The following is a 22,629-nucleotide window of genomic DNA, read 5'->3' as shown; positions in this document are numbered from 1 at the left end:
GAAGGGGGCGGAGCGGGTTTGCCGCTCCGTCCAAACCGCCGGCCATCCTGAACGTGGACACATGCACTAAAGCTCATCATGGGAACGTAGCCTTAGGGTATTGGTGAAGCTGCGTATTTTTGATGTGTCAGAGACGCAGAGTCTTACCATTCCAGCAAAGTGGATGGAATTTATAAAAATCTCATGTCCACTGTGCTTTTTTAATGCAGAGCAAAACTCATCTGTGGTGCGTGTATAAAATCAGCACCATGTTAATTTCTCTCGTGGGTAAGCTGAGTTTTCTGTGCAGCATTTCCACATAGACTTGCATCAAGTGCAGAAATACCGTAGGTTAAAAACACACATGCATTTTAAATGCGTTTCAGTGGTGGAAATGCATAAAAAACACGTGTGATCTGCACCTAAGTATGTGAACGCTTTGTCAAAGCCAAATACCAGGAAGTATCAAAAACCATGCAGCTTTATTTAATCCCTTAATGACAGCCAATACGTCTTTTAACTGACCTGAGCTATAACAGAATAGCATCTCCCTACAGGTGACAATCCAGAAGCTGCCAGCTGTCCACTATAGCTGACAACTTGCTGCAACAGCCATGATCAGTGTTTGCACCGTCCAAATCTGTTTAACCCCTTAGATGCTGCAGTCAATAGTGACAACATCATATAAATGGTTAACAGAGTGTGGGGGCTTCCTCTTTATCCCAATTGGTGCCTTCAGATCATGATTGTGTGCTCCTGATGTTTGCCATGGCAATTCAAGGCCAAATAGCGGCCTTTTAGAGTCTGACGGCTGTTGTAACCTGTTCAGAAGTTAGCGACATTTAGGTGGTAACAATACACATTTTCATTTCTGTCATGCCACTTTGCATTAATTCCTGAAAAGCACCTGAAGGGTTAATAAACTGACTGAAGTTTTTAATACGTCAGGGGGTGTTGTTTTTAAAATGGTATAACTTTTTGGGGTTTCCCAATATATGGGACCCCTAAAAGGCACTTCAAACATGGATAGATCCCTAAAAAAAAAATTTTTGTAAATTTCCTTGAAAAAAAAAAATGAAAAATTACCGTACTGTTAAATTTTTAAACCTCATAAAATGCTAACAAAATAAAAGAACATTGTGCAAATGGCACTGATGTAAAGCCGACAGGAGGGAAATATTTATTAATGTTTTGTTGCGGTATGACTATCTGGATTAAAGGGATAATCATTCAAATTTGAAAATTGCTATTTTTTTTATAATTTTTCTCATATTTATGAAATTTTTTATAAATAAACAACAAAACATATCTACCTAAATTTACCATTATCATAAAGTATAATGTGTCATGAAAAAACAATCGCAAAATCACTGGGATATGTTGCAGCGTTCCAGAGTTAACACAAAGTGACACTGGTCAGATTTCAAAAATTTGGCTACGTCACTAAGGGGTAGCATTACACACCAACAAGAGGCAAAAACCGCAGCAATAAAAACACATGTTAAAAAAACACACAAAGACGAAATTAAAAAACGCAAGTAACTCAATTTAAATAATGGGTGCAGAAATGGCACAAATTCTGCCACATCAAAAACTCATTGTGGGAACATAGCCAAATGGTTCTTGGTTTACTAGAAGATCGCTAATATCCATTTAGTTAAGGTTACCTTGTTTGAGAAAGCCTGGACACCATGGATCCAGTAATCTGAGGATACGAGATTACTCTCCATAACTACGGTAACTGACAGACCCAACATATATTTTCCATGGCAGAGTTAGGAACTCGAGCTCTCTCAGAATTTCCTTTCTGGCTACACAGACTTGTTTTGTTCCCTCTTCAATAGTGTTCTTTCATTTTGTTGTTTAGCAACTTCCTACTCTTTGATCCAAGGGAAAAAAAATAAAAAAAGAGGGGTTTAGGAGGTACTCAATAAGTACTGTGAATTTTGGGTAACGGAGCTGTTGGTCTCATTCACCATATGTCATAGTTACAGTGCCTTGTGAATGTATTCGGCTCCCTGGAACTTTAACTTTTTCCCACATACCATGCTTCAAACAAAGACACCAAATGTAAATTTTTGGTGAAGAATCAACAACAAGTGGAACACAATTGTGAAGTTGAATGAAATGTATTGGTTATTTAAAATTTTTGTGGAAATTCAAAAACTGAAAAGTTGGGCGTGCAATATTATTTGCCCCCCTTTAACTTAATACTTTGTTGCGCCACCCTTTGCTGCGATTACAGCTGCAAGTCGCTTGGGGTATGTCTCTATCAGTTTTGTACATTGAGAGAAACTGAAATTCTTGCCCATTCTTCCTTGGCAAACAGCTTGAGCTCAGTGAGGTTTGATGGAGATCGTTTGTGAACAGCAGTTTTCAGCTCTTTCCACAGACTCTCGATTGGATTGAGGTCTGGACTTTGACTTGGCCATTCTAACACCTGGATACATTTGTGAACCATTCCATTGTAGATTTTGCTTTATGTTTGGGATCATTGTCTTGTTGAAAGACAAATCTCCGTCCCAGTCTCAGGTCTTTTGCAGACTCCAACAGGTTTTCTTCCAGAACGGTCCTTTATTTGGCTCCATCCATCTTCCCATCAATTTTAACCATCTTCCCTGTCCCTGCTGAAGAAAAGCAGGCCCAAACCATGATGCTGCCACCACCATGTATGACAGTGGGGATGGTGTGTTCAGGGTGATGAGCTGTGTTGCCTTACGCCAAACATATCGTTTGGCATTGCTGCCAAAAAGTTCAATTTTGGTTACATCTGACCAGAGCACCCTTTTCCACATGTTTGGTATGTCTCCCAGGTGGCTTGTTGCAAACTTTAAACAACACTTTTTATGGATATCTTTGAGAAATGGCTTTCTTCTTGCCACTCTTCCATAAAGGCCAGATTTGTGCAGTGTACGACTGATTGTTGTCCTATGGACAGACTGTCCCACCTCAGCTGTAGATCTCTGCAGTTCATCCAGAGTGATCATGGGCCTCTTGGCTGCATCTCTGATCAGTCTTCTCCTTGTTTGAGATGACAGTTTAGAGAGATGGCCGGGTCTTGGTAGGTTTGCAGTGGTACGATACTCCTTCCATTTCAATATGATCGCTTGCACAGTGCTCCTTGGGATGTTTAAAGTTTTGGAAATCATTCTGTATCCAAATGCGGCTTTAAGCTTCTCCACAACAGTATCACAGACCTGCCTGTTGTGTTCCTTGGTCTTCATGATGCTCTCTGTGCTTCAAACAGAACCCTGAGACTATCACAGAGCAGGTGCATTTAAACGGAGACTTGATTACACACAAGTGGATTATATTTATCATCATTAGGCATTTAGGACAACATTGGATCATTCAGAGATCCACAATGAACTTCTGGAGTGAGTTTTCTGCACTGAAAGTAAAGGGGCCGAATAATATTGCACGCCCCACTTTTCAGTTTTTGAATTTACACAAAAATTTAAAATAACCAATAAATTTCATTCAACTTCACAATTGTGTTCCACTTGTTGTTGTTCTTCACCAAAAATTTACATTTGGTATCTTTATGTTTGAAGCATGATAAGTGGGAAAAGGTTGAAAAGTTCCAGAGGGCCGAATACTTTTGCAAGGCACTGTAAATTCTTATATAGACAATCAATGATTTTTTGTACTTGCTTTTTGTTGTCAATTTGTTATTTATTATGTTTTGGGGCCTAATGTGTTCATTACATTTGCTTTTCTACTTTCCATTGTATAATGGTTCAATAAACACTTTGAAATATAAAAAAGTCCTTAGAAATATAAAAATGAAAAAAAAAAGTTACCATATATACTCGAGTATAAGCCGACTCGAGTATAAGCCGACCCGAGTATAAGCCGACCCCCCCTAATTTTGCCACAAAAAACTGGGAAAACTTAATGACTCGAGTATAAGCCTAGGGTGGAAAATGCAGCAGATACCGGTAAATGTCAAAAGTAAAAATAGATATCAATAAAAGTAAAATTAATTGAGACATCAGTAGGTTAAGTATTTTTGAATATCCATATTGAATCAGGAGCCCCATATAATGCTCCATAAAGTTTATAATGGCCCCATAAGATGCTCCATATTAAAATATGCCCCATATAATCCTGCATAAAGGTTAATAATGGCCCCATAAGATGCTCCATAGACACATTTGCCCAATATAATGCTGCACAAATGTTGATTATGGCCCCATAAGATGCTCCATAAAGATATTTGTGCAATATAGTGCTGCACAAACGTTGATTATGGCCCCATAAGATGCTCCATACAGACACTTGCCCCATTTCCTGTTGCTGCGATAAAAAAAAAAAAAAAAAAAAAAAAAAAAACACATACTCACCTCTCAGGCCCCCGGCACTTTCAATATTCACCTGACTTCGTTCCGGCGCCGCTCCATCTTCCGCGTCTTCTGCACTGACGTTCAGGCAGAGGGCGTGCACTAACCACGTCATCGCGCCCTCTGACCTGAGCGTCACTGCAGAAGACGCTGAAGACGCAGCGGCGCCAGAACGAGGACCAGGTGAATATCGCGCAGCGCTGCGCTCCCCTCCCCGTTATACTCACCTGCTCCTGGCGCGGTGCAGTCCCTGCTTCCCCGGCGCCACAGCTTCTTCCTGTATTGAGCGGTCACTGTTACCGCTAATTAAAGTAATGAATATGTGGCTCCACCCCTAAGGGAGGTGGAGCTGCATATTTATTACTGCAATGAGCGGTAACATGTGACCGCTCAGTACAGGAAGACGCTGTGGCGCCGGAGAAGCAGGGACCTGCAGGGACCGCGCCAGGAGTAGATGAGTATAATTAGACAGCCCCTGCTCCCCCCTTCCCTGCTGATCCCTGGGTATGACTCGAGTATAAGCCGAGAGGGGGACTTTCAACCCCAAAAAATGGGCTGAAAATCTCAGCTTATGCTCGAGTATATACGGTAAATTCAAATTGACTTTCTTTTCCAATAAAAATAAACTTTTAAAATAGCAAATATTATCAACATATAAAATTAATCAATCCATATGGTAAACACTGTAAAATTAAAAAAAATGTAAACTGCAGAATTGCCTTTTTTTGGTCACCACATAAAATGATGCAATGAAAATTAATCAAAATGTCGGAAGTATGCCAAATTGATAATAAAAAAAAGTTTGCCCATCACAAAAAAAAAAGAGCCCTCACTCCGTTTCAACGCCATGTTCAGAGTTTCTTTTTATCATTTTAGATGCCTGGCTTTACCATTACCATTTACCATTAAATCGCACAGGATAATCATGTGTCCAGGTTATTTTTCCGCACAATAAGGGAATACGCCCAGGGCGTCTTTTACATGACGGCACAGCCGATGAGTGTTCCCAGGGAAAGCTGCTTCTAAAACAGTTACTAGAAGTTAAATAAGATGGAATATGTGTACAAAAATGTCACTAACATGGCTGTGCATTGTGTTCATTTTACAAGGCGCTTTTTCAGGTAATTCCAGGCAGAAAAGCAATTTCGATTTTTTTCACTTCATTACACTTGGATTTTTTTTTTCTCATCTTCTAGTATATATTTTTGTTTGTACGTTAAAATTAGTGCTGTCATTACAAAAAACAGATTGTCCTGCAAAAAAACAAGACCTCAAAAAATAAAAAAAGTTATGGCTTTTGGATGGAGAGGGAAAACAAAAGAACAAAAATTAAAAATTTAATAATGGACACTAGATCACATGATTCTGTTGGAAAGAATTCAAAAAGTTTTACGTGCAAAAGTGTCATGTGTAAAACTAAAAGGAAATACTCACCTTACAATGGAATGCAGGCTTCATTACAGTTTTATTTTTCTTTTTAGTCTTCTGTACAGCCTGTAAATAGCATGAATAAAGACGATTTATAAAAATCAATATTAGCATTATTCAGAAGATAGGTACAAAGTATTTTGAAAATGTATTTTGTGACAGACCAAAGCCCTGCACCTTGCAAGCGCAATTGAGATCTCGGGAGCAGAGATCTCAGGATATCCAGCTGCCATTTTTCCGGAGTCCACCTCATTAGAAATTATGGAAAGTGCGGGCTCTGGGCTGTCACAAAATGTCGTCGGAGCCCCTGCACCGCCGAACACCTTGTTCTACCAGCCTGGGGCAGCCATCGCCTGACTCTTGCCTCCACCAAAAGCTTCAATCAGCAAACACCCTGGAACCCCGCTCCATCGCAGCTACAACTCAGAATGTAAGACACACCCCCATTTTCCCCAAAAAATTTGAGGGGAAAAAAAGTGAACCTTACAATCCGAAAAAAATGATAAGTGAAAACATGATAGAGGAATAGGAATGGAATGATAAACTTGGCAACATAGTGCAACATCTATCTTTTTCCATTATTCAAGAATGACCTCTTTTAAAGCTTGGATGCTGGATTGAAAAAGATGCTCAACAAGTCTCTTCAGAACTCCTCATAGGTGTTCGGTTGGGTTCTGATCAGTAGACATACTTGGCCACTAAATCACTTTCATCCTGTTCTTCAGATATGCAACAGTGTGTGTTTTGGATCATTGTCATGTTGTAAAGTGCATGTCTACCAAGGGCATGGAGTTATGGTACAGGATGTGGGCAGGATTATGCAGAGTTCAGCATTCAGAGAACTGATAGCTCTAAAGCAGAAATTTATATTAACCCCTTCATGACATACGCCATCCATGAAAGGCGCATGTCGGGTCTAATCGTTGGATGTTGGCTCCAGCGTTGAGCTCACATCTTTTCTGGCACAGGTCAGCTGATTTCAACAGCTCATGTGCCCATAACAGCCATGGGTGGAATTATGATCCACTCACAGCTGTTTACCTTTTAAATGCAGCTATCAGTCACTGACAGCAGCATTTATCATGATTGCGGAAGAAGCGCGCCACTAATCCCATGACAGGTGCCGATGAGTTGGCATGACAACCTGGGTTCTGCAGGAGACCCCTGAGGTTGTCACTGGTAGATAGCTAGGAGCCCCGCCCAGCAGTAGGCGCTCATATCAAGTGAGCATTTCGGCAGCACAGAGCAGGGCACCATGGAGACTATTGAAGCAATTATAAAGTAAAAAAAAAAATTAATTTTTTTTTTTTTTTTTTACTATCTATATAAAATCAACCCCCAAATACACATATAGTATCGCTGTGTTTAGAATCGCCCGACCCATCAATATATAAAAATGATTAATCCAGTCGATAAGCTGCGTAAGAAAAAAAAAAGGCACAATTACATCTTTTTCATGGCATCACAAAACCCATTCATACAAAAAGACACTAAACACCTTTAATGTGGATAAAAAATGGCCGTGTAGTTTATTAGGGTTACATAAGTTAAATAAATACCAATAAATATACTCATCTCTTAAAACCAAATTACCATATTTCTCCATAAAACCAATCCACCCATACATGGGTGATTTTCCCACAATAAAACTACACGACAAATAAATAAAAGCATTTGATAAAAGGGAAGGGGGGGTGGGCTTCTTCTTTCTTCTTTCTTCAGCTGACTGATGAAAAAACCCCAAAAACCAGGGTATATATAGAGAAAAATCAGGCGCCCAAGATTCAAATAACCAATAAAAAACGTCCAAAAAAGGGCGCCAAGAACCAGATAAAACTGGATAAAACCAGCATCCCACATCCACAGCTGACCGGCCTGACCTTTATATGACCTCATATTACAAAAGCCATATGGTAGAAAATAGGGTTTATGAGGCCATGAGACCCCCGCTGTATTTCTTTTTGTGCTTACGCGGGGGGGCCACCATGGCATCACAAAACCCATTCATACAAAAAGACACTAAACACCTTTAATGTGGATAAAAAATGGCCGTGTAGTTTATTAGGGTTACATAAGTTAAATAAATACCAATAAATATACTCATCTCTTAAAACCAAATTACCATATTTCTCCATAAAACCAATCCACCCATACATGGGTGATTTTCCCACCAGGCCAGGTCTCAAAGAGACCTGGTCCCCCCACCACCACACAGCCATCTCTCAATAATCGACTGTAGGTCAAGGTTGAAAATGTCCAATCCAATATCAGAAAGATGAATTAGATCTCGTCTATAAAGACCTGGTAAGAAACCTTCAAGGTCGGAATGCCTAAAAGAAAAACCTGAAACCAAAGGAAAAAATTTCTCCATCGCTTTGTTCACTCTCTTGCGTATTTTCTCCAAAAAAGAAAAACGGTTATTATGCCACAATAGTCTGGGAACGATCTCGGAAAAAACAAAAGATGAATGAGGTAAAATAGACCGAAAACCAATCATATCAGATCTCATAGTAGCTAACAAGTCCATTGTCCTGATTTTTCCGAGATCATTCCCAGAAACATGAAAAATAATTAAATCAGGAGAAGGGTATTCTTCTAGCCATTTTTTAACTTGCATAACCAGGGAAAACCAACTCAGACCTAGAACAGCGAGCCACCAAACCTGAATAATTGACATATTAAAAGATAAGTTCTCTGTGTAAACTCGCTGACTAGCCCTCTTCTGGGCCCAGAAGACAAAAGAGTGTCCGACTATCCAGATAACTAACGGACCTAAAAGAAAATTGATAATTAATAATCATAAAGATCATGTCTGATATACAATTTGAATCTTTTAGAGTTCCATCTCCCCAATTCTTTAATTCCAGACTCAGAAAGCCCGGCCCTAGAGGCTTCAGTAGCTGCTCCTATCCTAAAAGAATGGGAAGTAATGTTCAAGTGTTTCAAGTTCAAAAAAGACAGACATTTCTTCAAAATAAAATTAAATTGGAATACAGTGACCGGAGATAAATCCCTATGAATAAACAGTGGGCCTTGCTGTAAAGGTCTCGTTTGAAACCAAATAGCCATCCTATTCACAGCGCAAATGGAAGAATCAGCAATAGCATTAATTTTCAACTTTGAACCTCTTCCTAATTGATCTGTCTTTGATTTCCTAATAAAAAGGATTAAAAAGGTTTCATGAATTTGAATATCTGCTAAAAAGAGTCCAGAAGGTGTAGATTTTTTGGCGGAGACTACTTCTCCAATCCTCAGTGCCCCAAAAAATGAAAGGGAAAAAATGGCGCTAAATAAAAGCGCCTCGTCAGAATTCAAACAAACATGGCAAAGACTAGAGCATAAATCTCTGAGCAGAGGTAAAGAAATAGGTCTTCTGGTATCGGGCATAAAATTAGATTTTCTGAGGCCTTTCAAAAACTGTTTCACCGGAAAAAATTCCGTTAAAGGGATATTACCTGAAAGCTTCATAAAAAAGGAAACTCCCGCAAGGCTTTTTGCTATCGCGGAGTATGACAAACCCCTCTGAGCCATTTCAGAAGCAAATCTGAGCGCTGCCGTAGGGTTCGAAACTAAAGGGTCAAAAAAATGTAACTCACAAAAATTACTCCAACTACGCCATGCGGCTGAATAATCAGCCCATGATCTTTCGGACAGAGAATTTCTAATAAAATGTGGTATTAAAGGGTGATCACTTCCCAGATTGAAGGGGATAAGAGGGTCGCTTCTGAATCCGCATACGGGACCTGTAGGAAAAAATTCGACCACTGACGATGAAGCAAAGAGTCCGTTAAACCTAAAAGCTTACTTTGTCCAATTTTAGCTTTCAACCAAATATTATTTTTAAGGCATAAAAGAACTAATTGTCTCAAAATTTTGGCTACTAGAGTGTTTTTTGAGGACAAAGTATTAATGGCAAAAACTACCGCCTGGTTGGAGGAAAACAACAAAATTCTGGAATTCTGCATTAGAGACCCCCATGTAAAAATTCCGGAAAAAATAGAAAAAATTTCTAAGAATGTAAAATTAAAAACAAGTCGCTCAGACACCCAAATCTCTGGCCAACAAAAACGAGACCAATGGGAGGCAAAAAGGATGCAACCACCGAGATGCTTGTCAACAGAAAAAAGAAACGGAAAAGAGTCCGCAGTTACGAACGATGACTGCCACAAGGATCTACCGTTATGATCTGATAAAAAGGAAAGCCATATTCTGGCATCCTCCTTCAGAGCAGAACGAATCCTAATATGAGAATGGGGTGAAGATACACCCTTGGTGGCATCATATAAGCTCCTACAAAACGCCCGACCAATAGGAATCACCCGAACTGCAAAATTCAACAATCCTAGTAAAGATTGAAGTTCTTTAAGAGTAACCTTCTCTTTAGACAAAAATTCTGATAAAGCAGAGCAAAGTTTCAAAATTTTATCCGCCGGAAGTAGGGATTCCATTTTTTTTGAATCCAGGGTAATTCCCAAAAACTCAATGGATTGAGAAGGACCAACAGTTTTTTCGTGGGCAATAGGGATGCCAAAATATTCACACATATGAATAAATTTGGTAAGGGCGTCCTCACAAATAGAGGAGCCAAAGGGACCAACAAATAAAAAATCGTCCAAATAATGGAGGACACCCGCTTCTTCACAAGACGTTTGTACGACCCAATGAAGAAAGGAGGAAAAACTCTCAAAATAAAAACAGGACAAAGAAAAACCCATAGGTAAACACATATCAAAAAAGAAACAATCATCAAAACAAAAACCTAAAGAATTAAAACCGGAGGGATGGACGGGAAGAAGCCTGAACGCTGATTTAATGTCTGATTTAGCCATCAAAGCATTGCAACCAAATTTACGGAGGATCTCCAATGCAGAATCAAATGAAGAATAAGAAACTGAAATTAAAGACTTGTCCACCTCGTCGTTCAAAGATGAACCCAAAGGGTAAGATAAGTGGTGGATTAGTCTAAATGAACCCTCCTCTTTTTTAGGCACTATACCTAAAGGGGATGTACGAAAATTAGAAAACGGAGGTGTGTTAAAAGGGCCAGCGACCCTGCCTAGTTGAATTTCACTCGAAATTTTTTCCCTAGCCACTTCCGGGTTTGCCTTTAAAGAAGATAGATTAGAAACAATCAGACAGCCCTCCCCTTTAAACTGAGGTACAAAAAATCCTTCAGAAAAACCAGAAAACAACAACTTACTGGTCTCCTGATCTGGAAACCTGTTTAACCAAGGGGACATGTTTGCTAGTATCACTGGTGTCCATGCTTTTAGAAGTGTGATCCCTGGCAGAGGGCTGCTGAGATGCTTGCTTCTTGAAGCATTTGGCCACTGGATGTGAGTTGCCACAGAACGAACATTCGTGGCGAAATCTGCAACTAGTATTCCATTTGCAAAAGGAATCATTGAAGGCGAAACAAACGCCACGCTTCACTGTGCTAGAAGATTGCCTAGGAGTGATGTGTCTTTGTGGAAGCATTAAATTGATCCACAAACCGATATCCTTCACTCCCCAATGAAGCTCAGGATGGACTGACAATTTATGTCTGAAAGCCTCATCGTAACTCAGCCAAGCGAATCCGCCGAAGTTGCGATAAGCTTCCAGAATAATATCTAAATGCTGAAATAATTTACTGCAGAGATGGGGAGATTTCTCCCCCAAAACTGCAGAAAAAATGGAAAACGCTTGAACCCAATTGTTAAATGATTTAGCATTAGTGCGTTTAAATTCCTCAGACTCCACTTTATCGTCTTTTTTATCTGCTCTGACATGCTGATCTTTCTTAGGTAATAACGAAAAAATATCTACATACTGATTATTCCAAATGAGCTCTTTAACGGCAGAGCTCAAGTGGAAACCTAACGGAGATAACTCGCATGTCAGAGCTTCCTTAAATGTGTTAATAGGAATAGTGTTAGCAGATACTGCGCTAGGAACCACAACACTAGGCAAATCTGCCAAGCGAGCGGCAGAAGGAATAAATTCTTTTAAAGTATCTGCTAACACTTTCCTCACTAAATCAGAGAGGTGTGAATGAGGGACAGACGTAGAAGTATTAAGAGTCTCACCCCTCGTTGTCTGGTGTCCGGTCCTGGTGTCCCGGGAGCAGCTGGAGCTCAAGCCCTCCAAGTTAGGCAAGCTCACATTGGAAGCTGCTGCGACCGGTGAATCTTCCTCCTCCGATTGAGACGACATGATCTCCTCTTGAATGCTGGGATGACCAGCAGATGTCGAAGCTCTCACCGCTGCAGGAGCCGCTGGCACCGCAGCGCTTTTACGGCCGCGGTGCTGTGCGGGCTTCCCGGCCGGAACAGCTGATGAGGATGATGCTCTATCTTCACGCCGGCTGTGGAAGTCTCGCGCCGGGCTGCGAGACTTCCGGGGAGGGCGGCGCCGAGACTTGCCCCTCACTTCCTGTCTGGAGCGGCTGGATGCAGGCGGCGACGCTGAGGGTGAATAAGGCACCCTCTGTCTTCTGAGCCGCCCGGAAGCAGGAGACGCCGGCGGTATTGCTGAAGCTTGATCCGGCGGCTGGATAATTTGACATGCAGGCTGGAGAGGCGCTTGACCCGGCGGCTGGAAGAGCTCTTGATCCGGCGGCAGGAGAGATGATTCTGCAGGGGGAAGGATAGCCTCAGCTGCCGCCGACACAGGTTCTATAGCCAGGCAGCGCTGAAGCCAGTCCATTCCCCCTTCGGCTCCGGCTCTCAACAGGATCCGCTGAAGGAGGCTTTCCATCTTCAAGGTATTCTTCTTCTTTCTTCTTTCTTCAGCTGACTGATGAAAAAACCCCAAAAACCAGGGTATATATAGAGAAAAATCAGGCGCCCAAGATTCAAATAACCAATAAAAAACGTCCAAAAAAGGGCGCCAAGAACCAGATAAAACTGGATAAAACCAGCATCCCACATCCACAGCTGACCGGCCTGACCTTTATATGACCTCATATTACAAAAGCCATATGGTAGAAAATAGGGTTTATGAGGCCATGAGACCCCCGCTGTATTTCTTTTTGTGCTTACGCGGGGGGGCCACCATTATGCAACATCACGTTAAAATGCAATAACAATTGACAAAAACCTCTTAGCTAGACCAAAATGGCATCAATAATAATGTCAGCTCGGTGCGCAAAAATAAGCCCTCACCCAGGCACAGAACCCGAAAAATGGAGACACTATGGGACTCGGAAAATGATGCAATTACTTATTTTTATTTTTTAACAATCTTTGGATTATTTTTCACCACTTAAATAAAAAAAGAACCTATACATGTTTGGTATCTATGAACTCGCAATGACCTGGAGACTCAATGGCAGGTTTTAGCATTTGGTGAACATGGTAAAAAAATAAAAAAAATTAATTGTGGAATTGCAATTTCACCGTACTTGGATACATTTTCCCCATTTTCCACTACACTATAGGATAAAACCAACAGTGTCGTTCAAAAGTACGACTCATCCCACAAAAAAAAAAAAAACACAAGTCCCCACATGGCCGTATTAAAGGAAAATTAAAAAGTTATGGCTCCGGAAAGAAAAGAAGGGGGAGCAAAAAAAAACAAACAAATGAAAAAACAGAAAAAGGCCCGGGAGAGAAGGGGCTAAAAATGCCTCAATAACCAAAGTAAAGGTACCATTACACTAAACAACTTACCAACGATCACGACCAGCGATACGACCTGGCCGTGATCGTTGGTAAGTCGTTGTGTGGTCGCTGGGGAGCTGTCACACAGACAGCTCTCTCCAGCGACCAACGATCAGGGGAACGACTTCGGCATCGTTGAAACTGTCTTCAACGATGCCGAAGTCCCCCTGCAGCACAAGTGGTAACCAGGGTAAACATCGGGTTACTAAGTGCAGGACCGCGCTTGGTAACCCGATATTTACCCTGGTTACCATTGTAAAAGTAAAAAAAAAAAACACTACATACTCACATTCTGATGTCCGTCACATCCCCCGGCGTCCACAGGGTTAAAACTGCTTTCGGCAGGAGCGCTGCTAATATGCACGCGCTGCTGCCGAGAGCTTCCCTGCACTGACTGTGTCAGCGCCGGCCGTAAAGCAGAGCACAGCGGTGACATCACCGCTGTGCTCTGCTTTACGACCGGTGCTGACACAGTCAACCCTGTGGACGCCGGGGGACGTGACAGACATCAGAATGTGAGTATGTACTGTTTTTTATTTTTTTATTTATTTTACAATGGTAACCAGGGTAAATATCGGGTTACTAAGCGCGGCCCTGACCTTAGTAACCCGATATTTACCCTGGTTACAAGTGAACACATCGCTGGATCGGAGTCACACACGCCGATCCAGCGATGACAGCGGGTGATCAGCGACCAAAAAAAGGTCCTGATCATTCCCATCGACCAACGATCTCCCAGCAGGGGCCTGATCGTTGGTCGCTGTCACACATAACGAGATCATTAGCGGGATCGTTGCTTACGTCACCAAAAGTGTGACGTTGCAACGATATCGTTAACGATATTGTTATGTGTGACTCAGCCTTGAGTGATACATCACTGGATAAGGATCTTTGCCCCTACATCACACTGCACTCAGAGGGATAGCAAACACTCAGTGACAGATACCCTTTAATGAGGTGTTTTACTTGCACCTATTCAGGGTTTCAAAGGGCATCTTCCGCAATTCTGTATTTGTTAGAATATACATCACATTTTAAACACTGGCTTCATTTTATGGATGATATTTTCACGACAATAAGTGAAGCTAAGGAGGAGCTAAGGGAGTACACAATATTTAAAGAAATGTCATGAATACATTAAATTTACTCCAAAATTAGATGAAAACTCCACTAATTTTATGTATACAAAGAACACGAGTAATAATACATTTGAGACCACTCTTCAACACGAAAAGATGGATCAAAATACTAATTTGCACTATTCTATTAGCCATCTCGTTGCACATGTGTTGAAGAGTTTAACAACCAGATTTCAAGAGAAAAAAAAGTGTATAGTATACCAGAGCCTATAAAAGAAAAAAAATAATCCATATGTTTATTAACCTCTTAGTGACCAAGCCAATTTTTACAATTCTGACCACTCTCACTTTATGAGGTTACAGCTCTGGAACGCTTCAATGGATCCCACAGATTCTGAGACTTTTCATGACAATCTTCATGTTAGTGGTAAAATTTCTTCGATAACACTTTCGTTTAATTATGAAAAAATAGAAATTTGGCAAAAATTTAGAAAATTTTTCATCTTTCTGCTCTTAAAGAGTCATGTCACACAAAAAAGTTAATAAAATAACATTTCCCACAGGTCTGGGGACGTGTCCTGGACGGCCATGTGAGCGGATGCTGAGGAAAGTGCTCCCGCGGCCACAAGCACATTTATACTGAGCAGACCGCTGGTTACCCTAAATTTAGCCATACCTGGAGGCTGAAGCACCAGGGAGTGAAGGAGAGCTGTGGGGACACCCAGAGAGGCTCCCAATGACGCAGAGGAGGCAGAGGGAGGCGGGTGCAGGAGGCTGGCGGAATCCAAGATGGCGCCGTGGCCAGAGCGGACGCTGAGAAAGAGAATGCTGCCTGTCAGAAGCGCATGGAGGCTGCAGCAAAGCTTAAAAGGTTTGCCCGGGTTGACGGTGGGGAAGAGGCACAAGAGACTATGGAGGAGAGATCTGAAGGAGAGGAAGAGGAGGAGGAAAAAGCTGATGAAGGAGTGAGGCTGGGGGGGGGGGCACAGAAGGGGGAGGAAGAAAGTAGCATGGCTGCAGCAGGAGAGGCTGAGAAGGAAGTGGAACTGAGAGGGGAGCTGACCCTAAAGGATGTTTTTATCCTCTTATCCTCTTGTAATCAGTCCCTGAATGATTTAACCCTTCAGATGAAGGAGGTGAAAGGGGAGATTATACAGATAAAGGCTGCCATACAGAAAATGGATAAACAAATGGGGGAGGTGGAGGAGAGGAGGAGTACTGCGGAGGATCATGTGGTTCAACTACAAAAGGCAGAGAGAAAGTTTGTCCAACAGATATCGGAATTGGCGGCAAAAAATGAGGACCTAGAAAATAGATCCAGAAGAAATAACTTCTGGATAGTGGGTCTGACGGAAAAAAGAGGGGAAAAACCATAAAGAGTTTATTGAAAATTGGTTAAAGGAGAACGTTGGAGCCGAGGTTCTGACAAAGGTCTTTGCTGTGGAAAGAGTGCACAGAGTTACGCCGCAGCCCCCTCCCCCTGGACCCAACACCTGTACCATGCTGGCTAAGATATTAAACTACAGAGACCGAGACATTGTTCTTTAGGATGGCCAGAGAAATGGAGGATCTCGCTGTTGACGGACAGAGGATTGCCATCTACCCGGAATACTCTGCTGTGGTCCAGAAACAGAGAACGCAATTTACTGGCTTCAAGAGGCAACTAAGAGAACTGGGAGTGCAATACTCCACGCTTTTTCCTGCGAGGTTGAGAGTGGTCGCCTTTAATAAAGCCCATTTCTTCACGACACCAGAGGACGCCACCCAATGGATTGATATCAATGCCAAGAAACTAGGAGCGGCGGGAGACTGACTTTCAGGGGAGGCGTGAGTGGTTATTGTTACCAAGATGTTTGGAATAAGAACTGGGTCGCTATTTGTACCCATTTAATGCCTGTGTCTCTTCCACTTTTGGAAGAGTGGAGTATGGCTGGGTTTAATTAATGCGCCAGTTAGAGGAAAATGTGGGGGGAGGTGGGGATTGTTAATAGGGTGTACTGCAAATGATGTTTTTGGACTCTTTACTTCACTGTTTGTTTTGTACTGTTATTAATTAATGTAAAGAGATGTGGTTCTGAGGGTTGCGGGAGCCAGTTAGAGGAGGTTACTTAGGTGAGAGTGTTTCAAACGGGCAGAGGAGTCCCACTCTCAATGAGAGGAAAATGCTTTATCTTGGGGAGAGGTGTTAGACAGCTCAGGTTAAGGAGTAGGCTTTTCTGGATGACTGTTCCGCGTCATGATGGGGGACCGTATTAAAATACTGGAGTTGGAACGTTAAGAGGCCTAGCGGACAAAACCAGATGAGCAGCGGTGCTGCAATACACACGAGACCAGAGGGCCTCACTGATATGTCTGCTGGAGACACACTTGGTTCGTGAGAAGGTGGACGTCTTACGTAGGCGCTGGTTGCAAAAAACGTATCATTCCACCTTCTCTACATATTCAAGGGGTGTATCTATATCGGTCCCAACAGGGGTGCGCTATGAAGAGATGAAGGTGTATGTTGATGTGGACGGACAATATGTGGTAGTGAAATGCAGAATGCTTGGTGTTTTGATGTGTGTGGTGGTCATGTACATTTCTCCCCCCCCCCCCCTTATTCGAGCAAAAGACTTAGAGAAGTGTTGGAATTGATTGGACGGGGAGATTCCATGCCGCTTTTAATTATCGGAGACCTCAACAACATATGTGATGATTTCTGAGATATAAACAAAAATATACAGAACAGGTCAGAAACCCATATTACGCCATTCGGAACATACATTCAAGAGATCGGTATGACTGATTTGTGGAGAGTGCGACACGTTGGGGAGAGGGGATATTCTTGCTATTCACCGGCTCATGATACTTAATCCAGAATAGATATGGCGCTTGGAAACAATATGTTTGATTCTATGGTGGGAGAAGTGAGATACCTGCCACGGGCGATCTCCGATCATAATCCGATAGAGGTAGAGTTACGGCCAATGGGGACACAAACACGGCATAGGGGAGAGTGGAAAATTTACCCTAACTGGCTGAATAGTGTGAGTTTGGAGGGCATACAGCGGGAAGTGGAGGAGTCTTAAGATTAACGAGGGTGGTTCGGACATACCCACTATATGGGAGACTATGAAGGCATATTTGAGAGGTTTGCTGTTCAGGAACATCAGTAGATGTAAGCGGCGATCAAAGCAGGCGGAGAATACCGCAAGGGAAAGGCTGAGAGCTGCTGAAGATGAGATGGCCACACTGTGAACCACTGAGGCTGGGAAACAGTTAAGAGAAGCCCAGCATAATATGGATAAAATTCTTTTGGAAAGGGCAGGGAGGAAGAGATAGTTCCAACGACTAGCCTTTTACCAGGAGGGGAGGTAGTGAGGCATATGCGCTCATTGCTGGAGTCTGCCCAGAGGGCTACATCATTCGTACATTCACTAGAACCTGTCAATGGTATAAAAGTGTCAGAGACCTCTGAGATCTTAAGGGTCTTTACAGACTTTTACACAGATCTGTACTCCTCTGGTGTGGTCCCATTGGGGGACGGCAACGTGGCATTTCTAGAACGTATTGTCTTACCTAGGCTGAGTGAGGAGGATAGGGAAAGTTTGGAGGGACCTATCACGGATGAAGAACTAAGTCGCGCTTTAAGAGCCATGGCAAGAGGTAAGGCCCCAGGAGCAGATGGACTGCCAGCTAAAATTTATAAGGAGATGGAGGAGGTGTTGCTACCCAGATCATGAGTAGTTTTGGAGGAGGCTAGGATCAGAGGGATTCTTCCAGCCTCCATGAGGGAGGCCATAATAGTTGTAATCCCGAAGTAAGATAAAGATCTACGACTGCCGGAATTGTATCGCCCGATTTCTTTGCTCACCAAGGATGTTAAACTTGGAGGGGACCACACAGCCCTACATGTGCTAGCCAGAGGTACTCTGACTGCCATTAGGTACCAGGATGAGATCCTCAGACTCAATGTGTGACCATATGCAGGTGCAATAGACACTGGGTTTCTTCTGATGCATGACAATGCTAGGTCTAATTTATCCGAAGTGTGCCAGAAGTTACTGCATGATGAAGACACTGGAGCTACCGACTGCCTTGAACATTCCCCAGGCCTCAATCCAATCTGGGACATCATGTCTCATTCTATCCACCAATGACACGTTTCACCACAGACTCCCCAGAAGATGACTTGATGCTTTAATACAGGTCTGAGAGAAGATCCCTCAGGAGACCACTCGCTGCCTCATCAGGAGCATGCCCAGGTATTTTAAGGAGGTTTTATAAGCACGTGGAGGCCAAACACACTACTGAGCATCATTTCCTTGTCTTGAGGCATTTAGAATGAAGTTGAATCAACCTGATTTTACTGCTGTCTAAGTTTTAATTCTGCTTCCTAAAAATCAGAATAAGGATCTGTTCACATTTTTTCTGTGCTCTCTGTTGAGCGCTTACATTGGGGATTCCCTGTACATCCAGAAAAATGCAAATTAGACAAAACCTCTGAAGGAACCACTCACTTATGAGGAAGAGACAGTCACTTTGGACTAAGTCTGAGCTCTTTTCCGGCGACAATGGGGTAATTTTTGGCATATTTCTGCCGTTTCGGCACCATATAAGATCCGCAAATGTCGCCTATAAGCTATTTTAGCAGAATCTGTGCTCCAGAAACCAAATAGTGCTCCTTTCTCAGCCCTGACATGTGGTCAAAAAGTAGTTTCTGACAATATATAGGGCATCAACATGTTCGGGATAAATTGAGCAATACCTTATGTAGCTGAAAAATTTGCAGCTAATAAAAAAAATATATATATATACTTTTTTCCACTAAGATGTTATATTTTTAAATCCAAAATGCTATAAAATTAAAATAAAAACACTTGAGGTGCTTCTGCTGTTCTGGCACATCCAGGGCTCTACTATTGGTATCCAGTCTATTGAAAGAGAATCTGCGTTCTTATATTCTGTAATGCTGTAGATAAGCCCCTGATGCCGATGACCTTAGTTTATAGGCCATTTTTGGGGTGACAGATTCCCTTTAAAGCCAATTAGCACTCCTCCCCATCCGATCCCTGCCACAGGCTCAAACAGTAGTGTGCAACCATATATGGAGTACTGCCACATAAGGTAAAAATTGCATAACAAATTATGGGGTCCATTTTCTTCATTTACCCATCGTGGAAAGTATAACTCTGGTACTAAAACAGTAATTTAAAGGAAAAAAAATAATATAACTTTTTGTTTTCACATCTAAATGTGATAAAGCTTTGTGAATCACCTGTAGGTTAAAAATGTTCAGTACAGCCGTAGATGAATTCCTTTATGGGTCTAGTTTCTAAAATGGGGTCACTTGTGGAGGCTTCTGTGTTGTTACCTCAGGGGCTCTTCAAATGAGATTTTCTCTACAATCTATTCCAGCCAAATTTACATTCCAAATGTCGCTTCTTCTCTTCTGAGTCCCACCATGTGTCGAAACAGAATTTTTTGACTACTTGTTGGTGATCACCAAAAAAGGAACAATTCAAGAAAACACACCAAAAACAGGCAGAGATGCTTACCTGTCTGAATAGGCCTCAATACAAATGCACAAGCAGGGTGCAGCGGACCCAAATAAAATAGCAAATGCACAGGTGCAATACCTAATGAAACAGCCAGCCTTCAATCAGGGTTTGGCCGTGTGGTACACCAATGCACTAAGATAAAAACTGTATGTGGCGTGTTCACACAAGGAATGCAAGCATCTGGCTCCAGCCTATTAATGACGCCCTATGGCGGGCTGCCCAGTGCTAAAATGCATCCTGTGTGAACAGAGGCCACAGTATACAGAACCATTTGGGCCCAACTGCACCCTGCAAAAAAATATACGTGCAAAACAAAACATATAAATATATGTAAGGTATTGGTTGATATTCTGGCCATAATATGGAAGCTGGCAACCCACGTCAAGGGTCCTTACTTTTTGCCAGTCCTACACTAACATGAAAAACACCAAAAAAGGAACAATTCAAGAAAACACACCAAAAACAGGCAGAGATGCTTACCTGTCTGAATAGGCCTCAATACAAATGCACAAGCAGGGTGCAGCGGACCCAAATAATTATTTGGGTCCGCTGCACCCTGCTTGTGCATTTGTATTGAGGCCTATTCAGACAGGTAAGCATCTCTGTCTGTTTTTGGTGTGTTTACTTGTTGGTGATCGCCACTCTCAGAAGAAAGTGGGTAACAAACTGTGGGGTCCTTTTTTTTTTCGTTTTACCTCTTGCAAAAGTGAAAATTGGGGCTTGTCAAACAAATGGTTAAAATCTAGTATTCAGAACACATCAGAATATGTACAATGTTTTTTTTTCTATGGTTATCATGTGTGCCCACATAACCATTCCTTTTTCTGTTTGTTTAACAATGGTTGACCTTGACAGGCTGCATCTATGCTGTATGAAAAACCCCTTTTGCTCAATTCATGTGGAAGTGCAAGAATTCACTATTTCAGACAAAGGGTGAACTGTTTACGGTGATTTATGAGATATGTACTGCCACAGCCGTGCCTCAACCATAATCCATCATATCAATAGTCATTATCGCCGACAACCGATTGTTTTTACTGTCATTTCTGCCAAACATAGTATAACATTGTGGATAGTTTACATAATCAGAATCCTCTCCAAAAGATGAGATTATACCATAATAAACAAGACTTTAGAAAGCAAGACACACACACCAGGATTGTCTTTCTCAGTATTCCTAAAACTTGGGTGCCTAGGCCGGTCCATTCTACCTAATAGAGAGAAGATCAAGACTAACAACTTGGAGCTATATTTTAGTGAAAAAAATTTAACATTTTCAATATGGCGACCTGATGTTATCACATCTTGTATAGTACTGGTATGTTCAAATGCTCAATATAGCCCTGGATAAAATTCTTAAGTGGTGTAAATTTTCAAAATAACACGTGTCACGTGTTGGGGGGGGGGGTTTGGGGGGTCTCTCCTGTTTAGGTTCCATTCTGGACCCTGCCATTTGTCCAAACAGAGGCTTCAGACCACATATGGGGCATCAGCGTGCTCTGAAGAAACTGGGTTACAAATTTTATGGTTCATTTTATCATGATATTCCTTGCAAAAAAAAAAAAGCAAAAAAAACTTAGGACTAAAGCAACATTTTTTGAGGATTTTTTAAAATTCCATTTTGCATTAATTCCTATAGCACTTGAAGGATTAAAAAATGTGCTAAAAGCAGCTTTGAAGTATTTTAGGGTTGCAATTTTAAAAAAAGGTATCAATTTCGAGGTGTTTCCAATATGTAGGTACATCAAACTCCATTTAAATCTCAATATGTAAAAAAAGAAATCTCTCCCAAGATTTCAATCTACGCATGCATCACCTCTGGCTGACATTTTCCAGAAGCCCACCACAGGGCGATCCATGGGAAACAGCCTTAAAGGGCCACTGTCACCCCCTCCAGCCGTTATAAACTAAAAGAGCCACCCTGTGCAGCAGTAATGCTGCATTCTAACAAGGTGGCTCTTTTAGTTTTTGGTGCATGTATTCCCAAAATAAAGCGTTTTATAACTTCTCCAAAATACCTGTCTTTCGCCAGGGAGGCAGGTCCTTGCCCCCCTGCTTGAAACGCCACACTGCCGTCACTCAAATCTTCAGGGGCGCCGGGCACCGCCCCCTCCGCGCTGTTTTTGCATGAAATCCGGCGCCTGCGCTGTGTAGTACTGTCTGGTGCAGGCGCAGTGAGCTTTGGCCGTCTGACGTCACAGCCAGGCTTGCAGACGGCGCCTGTGCGGCCACCCACCTTGGTAATCCCAGCCCCGCACTGTGCATAATGCATAACACACTGCGGGGCTGGGATTACCAAGGTGGGTGGCCGCACAGGCGCCATCTGCAAGCCTGGCTGTGACGTCAGACGGCCAAAGCAAACTGCGCCTGCACCAGACAGTACTACACAGCGCAGGCGCTGGATTTCATGCGAAAACAGCGCGGAGGGGGCGGCGCCCCGGAAGATTTGAGTGACGGCAGTGTGCCGTTTCAAGCAGGGGGGTAAGGACCTGCCTCCCTGGCGAAAGACAGGTATTTTGGAGAAGTTATAAAATGCTTTATTTTGGGAATACATGCACCAAAAACTAAAAGAGCCACCTTGTCAGAATGCAGCATTACTGCTGCACAAGGTGGCGCT

At 42.3% G+C, this 22,629-nt stretch overlaps 1 protein-coding gene across 8 annotated transcripts in view; it reads right to left on the bottom strand.

The window, feature by feature from the left end:
- LOC143782318 (uncharacterized) overlaps window positions 1–22,629 on the bottom strand; it is a 356,201-nt gene that overhangs the window by 305,292 nt on the left and 28,280 nt on the right. For all 8 annotated transcript variants that reach the window (XM_077269673.1, XM_077269669.1, XM_077269670.1 and 5 more), the window contains one exon: window positions 5,757–5,816. In XM_077269673.1, coding sequence (XP_077125788.1) covers window positions 5,757–5,816 — 60 coding nt within the window. Of the gene's footprint in view, window positions 1–5,756; window positions 5,817–22,629 lie in introns of those variants that run through there.

This window comes from Ranitomeya variabilis, chromosome 6 (assembly GCF_051348905.1).
Source record: "Ranitomeya variabilis isolate aRanVar5 chromosome 6, aRanVar5.hap1, whole genome shotgun sequence".
Classification (NCBI taxonomy): Eukaryota; Metazoa; Chordata; class Amphibia; order Anura; family Dendrobatidae; genus Ranitomeya; species Ranitomeya variabilis.
Note: the sequence above shows the minus strand (reverse complement) of the source record. Positions and strands in the feature narration are given on the sequence as shown.